At 38.6% G+C, this 13,329-nt stretch overlaps 1 protein-coding gene across 7 annotated transcripts in view; it reads right to left on the reverse strand.

The window, feature by feature from the left end:
- Positions 1-659: 659 nt before the first annotated feature.
- Positions 660-13,329, reverse strand: part of si:dkey-72l14.3 (Glyco_hydro_56 domain-containing protein) — a 46,748-nt gene continuing 34,078 nt past the window's right edge. For 2 of the 7 annotated variants that reach the window (XM_061680164.1, XM_061680175.1), the window contains exons 4-7: positions 4,675-4,821; positions 4,066-4,173; positions 3,322-3,516; positions 1,378-2,097 (exon numbers count right to left, since the gene is read on the reverse strand). In XM_061680164.1, the coding sequence (XP_061536148.1) occupies positions 1,756-2,097; positions 3,322-3,516; positions 4,066-4,173; positions 4,675-4,821 (792 nt within the window). In that variant the 3' untranslated portion in view covers positions 1,378-1,755. Of the gene's footprint in view, positions 1,344-1,377; positions 2,124-3,321; positions 3,517-4,065; positions 4,174-4,674; positions 4,822-13,329 lie in introns of those variants that run through there. The other 5 variants (XR_009768812.1, XM_061680200.1, XM_061680192.1 and 2 more) reach the window with 5 other exon arrangements.

Consider the following 13,329-nt stretch of genomic DNA (forward strand, 5'->3'; position numbering starts at 1 on the left):
ATAGATTCACATGGGGATTATTGGAAAACAAAAATGAACCTTTTGGACTATGTTGTTAATAAATGCTGTAAAAAAAAAAAAGAATAATAATAAAAAGTGAATGGCTGCCGTGTCCAGTTGGTTGCTAGGTCATCAAGTGATCTGAAAATGTAAAACACTTGAGATTTGTAGAAGGATTGCATCTTGATATTTATCAATTCCCTACATTGTTAAATCATTGTTGTGGGAAAAAAAAAAGATTAACATGATCAGTGTCATCACAGAGGAATATAATTATCAATAATAACAAAGGTAACTTGAGCAAATGTGTTATTTCAGAAGTGTGTATCAAACAGGAAGCCCTTTGCATTTGTCAGTACCCAAGAGGCTCTCAGTTACAAAAAGGTTGGTGACCCTTGGAATAAATGACTGAATGTAGACAGTGAATACTGCACAGAGCTTATGAGACAGTGTCTCACACTCCTCACTGATCTGCTGAATCAGTGGTTCTCAAATTAGGGGCCGCGAGCCGTAGCTCGAGAAGCCGCAAAATCATTTGCAAAAAGTAAAACGGGTGTCTTCTATGACCGGGCCACGGCCCAATACCGTACCGGGGATCATTTTGGTACTGGGCTGCTTGTGTCACGTCTCACATCCCCCCCCTCCCCTCCATGCCCCAGTAAACCCACAAGTGAAACACAACTAAAATAAGTGGAAAGCATTTTATGAAAAGAGGGAACGTACGCTCTCTGACCTTAAATAAAAAGAAAGTTATTTAAGAAGAAAATAGCAAAAGTGTTCATCACAACAGTGACTCGTGTGTTCAAAGGCTGCTCTGCTGGCTTTGGGTTGGTTTGGTTTGTCACAAACCTGAGTAATTGTATTACTGCTGCTAGTCTTGGGTAAGTTTAGTGCAGAGCTGGCCCAAGGCATAAACGAGCTCAGCACCTGCTGAGGGCCCCGCGACCACTAGGGGGCACCCGAGATCAATTAACACTGAGAGTGACTAGAGCTTTGTGTAGTATTGTTTTGTTGTTGTTGTTGTTGTTTTTTGTTGGGGGGGGGGGGCGTCGTATTATGAACAGAGTAACATAAGCTATATGTTTGGATTGAGGTAGGCTTTTTTTTTTTTAACTAAAGCTTTTGCACTTTCACATTGTTTTAAGACTAACTATTCGCTTGTCAATGTATTCATTTAATATTCAGTTTTGTAGATTTTAGGTTAATAAGTTGTATTGAAGCGATTGTCCTCTCTTCTCGCCCTCTTCTCCTGCTCGGGGAGGGTGCTAGGTGACGATGACCGGATCTGTTTCATCCATTGGAGCCTGCATGGTCCAGCCTGAAAGGGGGATCAATGGAGGCATCTGTTTGTACATTTAAAAAAAAAAAAAACCTCTTGATAACGGCACCATTCATGAGCGTATTTAATATTTGGGTTGTTCCTGGACTTACAAAAGATGCATCCATGTAGGTTGCTATGAGATTGAATGATTTAACCTTGATTTCCAAACACTGCAGAAAAGATGAATTAAAAACAACAACAAAAGTAGAAACTGCTTTTATGTGTTTGCTTGGGTTTGGAATCTTTTTCATTGGCAGTGGGATGACGTCCTTTAATTCCTGTTAAAGCTGCTCATAAACCAACTGAAAAAGTGACAAGTGTTAAAGTACCGCTGTGCATTGGCACGTCCCCAGAAAGTTGAATGCAGACTTGTGTGACATGTCCGCAGTCTTGCTCAAAGGCACTTCAATTGAGTCCTCCGGCTGAAGGTTGCTTCAGTTCACACACAGACAAGCAGCCACCAGCAACCACAAAACGGTGCAACAGTTTGAAACCAAAGGTGAAGAAGTGTTTTCACTTGGCTTCGTCGTGGAGGCACCTTTTGTTATGGAATCTGTTGAAAAGGTTTCCGAAGTCCCTCCGAGATCTCCGGAAATTTGCTCCAGCGTCCCATCGACAGAGGCTCCATCTTTGGGGGACTGCTGATCTGAGACGTCCCGATCTGTAGTCTTGTACCACTGACACTGGAAGTCTTTCTTCCACATCTCGGCTGGGTCCGGTTCAGCTGCCTTAGCGTCTGGATCGGGCTCGTCTGTGGCTTTGGCCGCCTCCGCCTCCTCGGAGAAAAGGTTAAGTGGCGGGGCTTGAATTCATTAATAAATTGCATTTTAATGGCATTTTAAACAAATCCACAAAAGTCCTGTCACACTTTCTTTTTTCAAACAAATAAATATAAGACTAAATCAAATGGAAGGCAATTAATGCTGAGGATGTTATGTGTTATTCAAATACCCATTTAGGATGGCAATGTCCGTGGTCCGAACAAAAACGTTAGGCTTGCTAACAGACTTTTTTTGTGCATAATTTCCCCACTTTAATGTTTAAGAATAGTATTGAATAGTTTTTTCCTCTCTTAATAAATAAAATCGTCATTTAAAAACAGCATTTTATATAAAAAAAAAATACATATATATATATATATATATATATTTTTTTAAACTTGTATTTATTTTTTATTTTAGTTATTATTTCACTAGCATATATTTGGTCAAAATCACTCCCAATTCTCTCCAGGGACGTATTGCAGCGAGCAGCATATCATACATTGTCTTTAATCAGTAATCTTACATCTGTGGCAACAAACTACAACTACAGTGATGGCAATAACGCTGGCTATTCTATAATACTGTATACATTTAGAAACTGTGATTAATTGACACCACAAACTACAGTGGGAGGAAAAAAGTAAAACACTAATCTAATTTTAAACTCGTCTTAAAATACCCATAAAAATAAATGGCTTACAGATGATTGGATTTTGAAAAAAACAGCACCAGAAGTGTACCTGCACATGTACATGCACATATAGTAAAGACTCTCCGTAACTTCCTCTAACAACCCAGGCTAAATTAGCCCCTCCCCAACATACAAAGATCATACTCTTGAGTCAAGATGTATCACCTCGACAGTACGCCTTGACACCAATTAATACTTTTTCCTGTTAGTCAGGATTTGTGGCATTTTAGCGTGTTAGAGAAAGAGCACGGGAGTATGCGAATAGGTGAGTTTTTCAGCAAATACTGGAGGTCAGTTCCGCAGAGAAAAGCACAAATTTGGGAATAGTGACGCGCCAACTGCTTCCACATGTTGAGCCATGCGATCTGACACAAGGCCAGTCGGCGCGACTTTCATCGACTCCTTACTTAATGTTTCACATTTGGAACCGTTTTACGTCCATTTCTGCAAAATATAGCCGAATTGGGCTTCAATAAGGACATCATCACCGTACAACAAATGCTTCACGTGTACCACATGCAACCACTGTAACAATCCTCAATCACCTTTTCTGTCACCTTCTCCAGCACGTCAGGGGGCGGCGGAAGGTGGAGGAAGGCGGAACTGTCCGGATTCCGACGGACACATCTGCCTTTTCCCTCACAGAGAGAGGCTGAGCAGAGCCTGGTTGCCGTGGTTACGTTAATGGAGTAAGGTCCCAAGACCTTGCGGATGAACTCTGCCAGGTCCTGACATTCTCTCTGCATTTAGGCAGACAAACACGAGGAAACTGATGTGTATGTGCACTTCTGTTTCCGTTTGTATTATTTTATTGGAGATATGTCGGGTTTAATTCAGGAACAGACACTGAAAACTTAAAGACCCACATTGACATGGACAATAGACAAAATAGTAGTGAAAACACAGACATGTTCTTTTTCAGTGCACTGGCAGTCACAGATGTCAAATAATGAGGTCAAAAATCAAAAAGTGGGTACATGTTCTTTGTGAGCATTTTACCGGTTCGTTAAAATGTCAAGGGCAAATTTTTACAAGCCTAACATAAGATAGATGATGAAATAGATGAGGTAAAAAAAAAAAAAAAAGAAGAATCAGTTAAGTGGGCACACGTTACTTGAATATGTCAAACCAAAGAAATGTTCATTTTATAGGCGCTTTAATTGTTAGCAACTCTACTCTTGGTTTTCAAAGGATGCTGCCGTCTTACAACAAAAACTGTTCTACATCAATCTTTTCATCTTTGTATGACTTTTCTCATGCATCTTCAACTGACTGAGACAATGTCTTACCTCTGTCTTGTTCTCACTTCTCTGCCAGATGACCACTCCAGCTGTTCCCATGGCAGCGCTTTCGCCAATGCTGCTGACCAGGTCTGCCTGGAGGAGGACAGCAACGTGCTAAGACACCGGAAAAAATGTTTCATCTTGGATCGCCAAGCCACTTTTTTCTTTGCCAGTGAGACACAGCATTCGCAAATTTACCGTCGGGATTTACGGTGGTCTTTTAAAAAAAAAAAAAAAAAAAAAAAAAACAAACGCCACAAAATGGCTGCGGAGCTCTAAAATATAGAAAAGTAGTGCTTTGTTGCCATCTTGTGGCATTTTAGTGCCAAGGAACTATGTTGGAGTGAGGGGAGGAGCTTCTTGTAGACAGACCAAAGCCTATTTAAAAGTAAGGCTTTTTACGACATCTATCTATATCTTTCATTTCGAAAACGTTTTTGGGTGGGTGTCAATTACTTGCAGATCTTCACTATTTATGGTAGGGCTTCATTGCTAACCCCCTTCGAGTTGACCTCACCCCTGTGTCGATAACGTATCGCTGCTTGAAATGTTTGGATTCGTACCTCATAATCCAAACATTTATAATCACGCGAGTCCAAATCACGTATATCCCACCTGAGACAGGAAAGTGTTGGTCGAGGCGTACACACTGCTGATCAGCGGAAACACGGGAAGATCGAACGACACTCCGGCCAGAGAGGAAACCCGCAGCGCTTCCTGGATTTGACTGGACAAATAAAGCCTCCCTCCGGATGTTCCACCCTGTATGAAAAGCAGTCAGGTTGATACATATTTACATGCAGACCAGCAGAAAAACCCAGAAACGTGAAACGAGCAGAAAGAGTCTTAGGATATCAACGGAATGACTTTCATCTTCTCCTTTCGTCGTTCCGTCACTTCAGCATTGCGCACAAGTTGACCAAAGATGTGGGCAAATTTGGGGTCGAAAGGAATGACTGATTTTGAAAAATAAGCCCACACACAGCAAGGCGGAGCGGAAAGCTGAACATGCATTGCCTTCGCCAGACGCAAAAGAGCCATGGTCTCCGTCATTTCACGTGTGAAAAAGATCTCAGACCAAATAATCGGTCACGTGCGTCAAACCAATCCGGCCCTCCGCATCATTTTACGTGGACCGCACAAATTTGCCCCCAGTTTTTGTGGACCTTTGTTCAAATTGAGCCATTACAAATGCTGAGAATCAAATGCATTTGAAATGATACGATATGCACTGTTGGGAGGTTAATGACACGGAATGAGTATGAAATTAAAATGTAATATGTAATTGTAATCCATTGAATTACCCGGAGAAAATGTGAACTTAACTTGCAGTTACTTTTGGAAATTTCTATGATTACATTTGAAAAATGGCTGTAAAAGCTCAGATCATTTCCTCCGTCTAAAGCTGACACTTCATTGGCTCCCTCTGGTCATCTGCCATACTGGCACGTTTCAAATTAGGGTTTCAAAGCATTTTTCCAAATATGACACCAAAGCGCCACCTTGTGGTGCAATCTATTGGTTTGTCAGAGATGTTTTGTACTCAAAAAAATGTTTTATTGAAAGAATTTCTTTTCCCTTGCAACACCTGAGGGCTTGACGATGAAGAGTCATTCCAATCACATAACTTTCGAAGGGAATGTAAACTCCATTTTAAACCCTACTTCAAAACCTAACCCTGTTTTTAAACCATAGTTTGAAACACTAACCCAATTTTGAAACCTAAAACTCTCTTTAAACTCTACTTTGAAACCCTAACTCCGTTTTGAAAACCCTAATTTGAAACCCTAACCCCGTTTCGAAACCCCTTATTTAAAGCCCGAACTCGGTTTTGAACCCTACTTTCAAAACCTATCCCTGGTTTTAAACCATAGCTTTAAACTCGAACCCTGTTTTGAAACCCTAATTTGAAACCCTAACCCCACATTGAAACCCTAACCCTGTTATTAAAACCTAATTTGGAACACTAAAACTCTCTTTAAACCCTAATTTGAAACCCTACCCCAATTTTGAAACCCTAATTTTAAAGCTAACCCCATTTTGAAACCATTATTTAAAGCCAGAACTCAGTTTTAAACCCTATTTTGAAAACCTAGCCCTGTTTTTAAACCCTAGTTTGAAACCCTAAATCCGTTTTGAAACCCTAGTTTGAAACCCTAACCACACATTGAAACCCTAACCCTGTTTTTAAACCCTACTTGGAAAACCCCAATCCCGTTTTGAAACCCTTATTTAAAGCCCTAACTCCGTTTTAAACCCTACTTTGAAAACCTAGCCCTGTTTTTAAACCCTAGTTTTAAACCCTAACCCGGTTTTGAAACCCAAATTTCAAACTCTAATCCAGTTTGGAAACCCGAATTTGAAACCTTAACCCCGTTTTGAAACACTTATTTAAAGCCCGAACTCCGTTTTGAACCCTACTTTGAAAACCAAGTCCTGGTTTTAAATGATAGTTTAAAACTCTAACACTGTTTTGAAACCCTAACCCTGTTTTAAAACCCTAATTTGGAACACTAAAACTCTCTTTAAACCCTAATTTGAAACCCTAAACCAATTTTGAAACCCTAATTTGAAACCTAACCCCGTTTTGAAACCCTAGTTTGAAACCCTAACCCCGTTTTGAAACCCTTATTTAAAGCCTAAACTCCGTTTTAAACCTTATTTTGAAAACCTAGCCCTGTTTTTAAACCCGAGTTTGAAACGCTAACCCTGTTTTGAAACCCTAACCCCACATTGAAACCCTAACCCTGTTTTTAAACCCTAGTTTGAAACCCTAACCCCGTATTGTAACCCAAATTTGAAACCCTAACCCCACATTGAAAACCTAACGCTGTTTTTAAACCCTAATTTGAAAACCCAATCCCGTTTTGAAACCCTTATTTAAAGTTCTAACTCCGTTTTAAACCCTATTATGAAAACTTAGCCCTGTTTTTAAACTCTAGTTCGAAACCCTAACCCTGTTTTGTAACCCTAATTTGAAACCCTAACCCCACATTCAAACCCTAATCCTGTTTTTAAACCCTACTATGAAAACCAAGCCATGTTTTTAAACCCTAGATTGAAACCCTTATTTAAAGCCCGAACTCTGTTTTAAACCCGACTTTGAAAACCTAGCCCTATTTTGAAACCCGAGTTTGAAAACTAAAACTCTCTTTCAACCCTACTTTGAAACCCTAACACCGTTTTGAAACCATAATTTCAAACCCTAACCCTACTTTGAAACCCGAATTCCGTTTTGAAACCCTAATTTCAAACTCTAATCCTGTTTTGATACCGAGCCCGAACTTCGTTTTTAAACCCTAGTTTGAAACCACAAACATGTTTTGAAACCCTTATTTAAAGCCCGAACTTCGTTTTGAACCCGACTTTGAAAACCGAGCCCTGTTTTTAAAACCTAGTTTGAAACCCTAACCCCGAATTTTAACCCACATTTGAAACCTTAGCCTCACATTGAAACCCTAACCCTGTTTTTAAACCCTAATTTGAAAACCCAACCCAGTTTTGAAACCCTTATTTAAAGCCTAAACTTCGTTTTGAACTTTTTTTTTTTTTTTTACTTTGAAAACCTAGACCTGGTTTTAAACCATAGTTTGAAACTCTAACCCTGTTTTGAAACCCTAATTTAAAACCGTAACCCCACATTGAAACTCTAACCCTGTTTTTTAACCCTAATTTGGAACACTAAAACTCTCTTTAAACCCTAATTTGAAACCCTAACCCCGTTTTGAAACCCTAATTTGAAACCTAAGCCTGTTTTGAAACCCTAGTTTGAAACCCTAACCCTGTTTTGAAATGCTTATTTAAAGCCGGAATATCGTTTTAAACCCGACTTTGAAAACCTAGCCCTGTTTTTAAAACCTAGTTTGAAAACTAAAACTCTCTTTCAACCCTACTTTGAAACCCTAACACCGTTTTGAAACCATAATTTCAAACCCTAACCCTACTTTGAAACCCGAATTCCGTTTTGAAACCCTAATTTCAAACTCTAATCCTGTTTTGATACCCGAGCCCGAACTTCGTTTTTAAACCCTAGTTTGAAACCACAAACATGTTTTGAAACCCTTATTTAAAGCCCGAACTTCGTTTTGAACCCGACTTTGAAAACCGAGCCCTGTTTTTAAAACCTAGTTTGAAACCCTAACCCCGAATTTTAACCCACATTTGAAACCTTAGCCTCACATTGAAACCCTAACCCTGTTTTTAAACCCTAATTTGAAAACCCAACCCAGTTTTGAAACCCTTATTTAAAGCCTAAACTTCGTTTTGAACTTTTTTTTTTTTTTTTACTTTGAAAACCTAGACCTGGTTTTAAACCATAGTTTGAAACTCTAACCCTGTTTTGAAACCCTAATTTAAAACCGTAACCCCACATTGAAACTCTAACCCTGTTTTTTAACCCTAATTTGGAACACTAAAACTCTCTTTAAACCCTAATTTGAAACCCTAACCCCGTTTTGAAACCCTAATTTGAAACCTAAGCCTGTTTTGAAACCCTAGTTTGAAACCCTAACCCTGTTTTGAAATGCTTATTTAAAGCCGGAATATCGTTTTAAACCCGACTTTGAAAACCTAGCCCTGTTTTTAAAACCTAGTTTGAAACCCTAACCCCATTTTGAAACCCTAATTTGAGACCGTAACCCCACATTGAAACCCTAACCCTGTTTTTAAACCCTACTTTGAATACCCAATCCTGTTTTGAAACCCTTATTTTAAGCCCTAACTCCGTTTTAAACCCTACTTTGAAAACCTAACCCTATTTTGAAACGCGAGTTTGAAACCTAAAACTCTCTTTAAACCCTACTTTGAAACCCTAACTCTATTTTGAAACCCTACTTTGAAAACCTTACCCTGTTTTTAAACCCGAGTTTGAAACTCTTAACCCGTTTTGAAACCCTTATTTAAAGCCCAAACACCATATTGAAACCTACTGAGAAAACCTAGACCGCGTTTTAAACCATAGTTTGAAACTCTAACTCCGGTTTTGAAACCCTAATTTGAAACCGTAACCCCACATTGAAACCCTAACCCTGTTTTTAAACCCTATTTTGGAACACTAAAACTCTCTTTAAACCCTAATTTGAAACCCTAACCCCATTTTGAAACCCTAATTTGAAACCTAAGCCTGTTTTGAAACCCTAATTTGAAACCCTAACCCCGTTTTGAAATGCTTATTTAAAGCCGGAATATCGTTTTAAACCCGACTTTGAAAACCTAGCCCTGTTTTTAAAACCTAGTTTGAAACCCTAACCCCGTTTTGAAACCCTAATTTGAGACCGTAACCCCACATTGAAACCCTAACCCTGTTTTTAAACCCTACTTTGAATACCCAATCCTGTTTTTAAACCCTTATCTTAAGCCCTAACTCCGTTTTAAACCCTACTTTGAAAACCTAACCCTATTTTGAAACGCGAGTTTGAAACCTAAAACTCTCTTGAAACCCTACTTTGAAACCCCAACTCCATTTTGAAACCCTACTTTGAAAACCTTACCCTATTTTTAAACCCTAGTTTGAAACTCTTAACCCGTTTTGAAACCCTTATTTAAAGCCCAAACACCATATTGAAACCTACTGAGAAAACCTAGACCGCGTTTTAAACCATAGTTTGAAACTCTAACTCCGGTTTTGAAACCCTAATTTGAAACCGTAACCCCACATTGAAACCCTAACCCTGTTTTTAAACCCTATTTTGGAACACTAAAACTCTCTTTAAACCCTAATTTGAAACCCTAACCCCATTTTGAAACCCTAATTTGAAACCTAAGCCTGTTTTGAAACCCTAGTTTGAAACCCTAACCCCGTTTTGAAATGCTTATTTAAAGCCGGAATATCGTTTTAAACCCGACTTTGAAAACCTAGCCCTGTTTTTAAAACCTAGTTTGAAACCCTAACCCCGTTTTGAAACCCTAATTTGAGACCGTAACCCCACATTGAAACCCTAACCCGGTTTTTAAACCCTACTTTGAATACCCAATCCTGTTTTTAAACCCTTATTTTAAGCCCGAACTCAGTTTTAAACCCTACTTTGGAAACTTAGCCCTGTTTTAACCCTACTGTGAAAACCTAACCCTGCTTTCAAACTCTAATTTGAAACCCTAACCCCACATTGAAACCGTAACCCTGTTTTGAAACCAGAATTTGAAACCAAAAACTCTCTTTAAACCCTAATTTGAAGCGCAAACCCAATTTTGAAGCCCTAATTTGAAACCTAACCCTGTTTTGAAACCCTAGTTTGTAACCCTAACCCTGTTTTTAAACCCTAATTAAAAAACCTAATCCCGTTTTGAAACCCTTATTTAAAGCCCTAACTTCGTTTTGAAACCTACTTTGAAAACCTAGACCTGGTTTTAAACCATAGTTTGAAACTCGAACCCTGTTTTGAAACCCGAATTTGAAACCCTAACCCCACATTGAAACCCCAACCCTGTTTTTAAACCCTAATTTGGAACACTAAAACTCTTTTTAAACCCTAATTTGAAACCCTAACCCAATTTTGAAACCCTAATTTGAAACTTAACTCTGTTTTGAAACCGTAAAAAAAAAAACCTAGTTTTGTAACCCTAAACCTGTTTTTAAACCCTAATTAAAAAACCTAATCCCGTTTTGAAACCCTTATTTAAAGCCCTAACTCCGTTTTGAAACCTACTTTGAAAACCTAGACCTGGTTTTAAACCATAGTTTGAAACTCGAACCCTGTTTTGAAACCCGAATTTGAAACCCTAACCCCACATTGAAACCCCAACCCTGTTTTTAAACCCTAATTTGGAACACTAAAACTCTTTTTCAACCCTAATTTGAAACCCTAACCCAATTTTGAAACCCTAATTTGAAACTTAACTCTGTTTTGAAACCCTAACCCCGTTTTGAAACCCTAATTAGTGACCGTAACCCGACATTGAAACGCTATCGCTGTTATTAAACCCTACTTTGAAAACTCAATCCCGTTTTGAAACCCTTATTTTAAGACCTAACTCTGTTTTCAACCTTAGTTTGAAAACCTTGCCCTGTTTTTAAACGCTAGTTTGAAACCCTAACCCCATTTTGAAACCCTTATTTAAAGCCCTAACTCCGTTTTAAACCCTACTTTGAAAACCTTTCCCTATTTTGAAAACCGAGTTTGAAAGCGAAAACTCTCTTTAAACCCTACTTTGAAACCCTAACTCCGTTTTAAACCCTAATTTCAAACCCTAAACACGTTTTGAAACCCTGATTTCAAGAACGAACTTTGTTTTGAACCCTACTTTGAAACCCTAGCCCTGTTTTTAAACCCTAGTTTGAAACCCTAACCACATATTGTAACCCAAATTTGCAACCCTAACCCCACATTGAAACCCTAACCCTGTTTTTAACCCCTACTTTGAATACCCAATCCCGTTTTGAAACCCTTATTTTAAGCCCTAACTCAGTTTTAAACCCTACTTTGAAAACTTAGCCCTGTTTTAAACCCGACTGTGAAAACCTAACCCTGCTTTCAAACCCTAATTTGAAACCCTAACCCGACATTGAAACCCTAACCCTGTTTTTAAACCCTATTTTGGAACACTAAAACTCTCTTTAAAACCTAATTTGAAACCCTAACCCAATTTTGAAACCCTAATTTGAAAGCTAACCCTGTTTTGAAACCCTAGTTTGAAACCCTAACCCCGTTTTGAAACGCTTATTTAAAGCCAGAAAATCGATTTAAACGCTACTTTGAAAACCTAGCCCTGGTTTTAAAACCTAGTTTGAAACTCTAACCCCGTTTTGAAACCCTAATTTGAGACCGTAACCCCACATTGAAACCCTAACCCTGTTTTTAACCCCTACTTTGAATACCCAATCCCGTTTTGAAACCCTTATTTTAAGCCCTAACTCAGTTTTAAACCCTACTTTGGAAACTTAGCCCTGTTTTAACTCTACTGTGAAAACCTAACCCTGCTTTCAAACTCTAATTTGAAACCCTAACCCCACATTGAAACCGTAACCCTGTTTTGAAACCAGAATTTGAAACCAAAAACTCTCTTTAAACCCTAATTTGAAGCGCTAACCCAATTTTGAAGCCCTAATTTGAAACCTAACCCTGTTTTGAAACCCTAGTTTGTAACCCTAACCCTGTTTTTAAGCCCTAATTAAAAAACCCAATCCCGTTTTGAGACCCTTATTTAAAGCCCTAACTCCGTTTTGAAACCTACTTTGAAAACCTAGACCTGGTTTTAAACCATAGTTTGAAACTCGAACCCTGTTTTGAAACCCGAATTTGAAACCCTAACCCCACATTGAAACCCCAACCCTGTTTTTAAACCCTAATTTGGAACACTAAAACTCTTTTTAAACCCTAATTTGAAACCCTAACCCAATTTTGAAACCCTAATTTGAAACTTAACTCTGTTTTGAAACCCTAGTTTGAAACCCTAACCCCGTTTTGAAACCCTAATTAGTGACCGTAACCCGACATTGAAACGCTATCGCTGTTTTTAAACCCTACTTTGAAAACTCAATCCCGTTTTGAAACCCTTATTTTAAGACCTAACTCTGTTTTCAACCCTAGTTTGAAAACCTTGCCCTGTTTTTAAACGCTAGTTTGAAACCCTAACCCCATTTTGAAACCCTTATTTAAAGCCCTAACTCCGTTTTAAACCCTACTTTGAAAACCTTTCCCTATTTTGAAAACCGAGTTTGAAAGCGAAAACTCTCTTTAAACCCTACTTTGAAACCCTAACTTCGTTTTAAACCCTAATTTCAAACCCTAAACACGTTTTGAAACCCTGATTTCAAGACCGAACTTTGTTTTGAACACTACTTTGAAACCCTAGCCCTGTTTTTAAACCCTAGTTTGAAACCCTAACCACATATTGTAACCCAAATTTGCAACCCTAACCCCACATTGAAACCCTAACCCTGTTTTTAAACCCTACTATGAAAACCTAGCCATGTTTTTAAAACCTAGTTCGAAACCCTAACCTTGTTTTGTCACCCTAATTTGAAACCCTAACCCCACATTGAAACCCTAATCCTGTTTTCAAAACCAAATTTGAAACCTAAAACTCTCTTTAAACCCTATTTTGAAACCGTAACTCCGTTTTGAAACCCTAACCCCATTTTGAAACCCTCACTTAAAGCCCACACTCCGTTTTGAAACCTACTTTGAAAACCTAGACCTGGTTTTAAACCATAGTTTGAAACTCTAACTGTTTTGAAACCCTAATTTGAAACTCTAACCCATCATTGAAACCCTTAACCCTGTTTTTAAACCCTATTTTGAAACACTAAAACTCTCTTTAAACCCTAATTTG

The sequence above is a fragment of the Phycodurus eques genome, chromosome 1, assembly GCF_024500275.1.
Source record: "Phycodurus eques isolate BA_2022a chromosome 1, UOR_Pequ_1.1, whole genome shotgun sequence".
Lineage (NCBI taxonomy): Eukaryota > Metazoa > Chordata > Actinopteri > Syngnathiformes > Syngnathidae > Phycodurus > Phycodurus eques.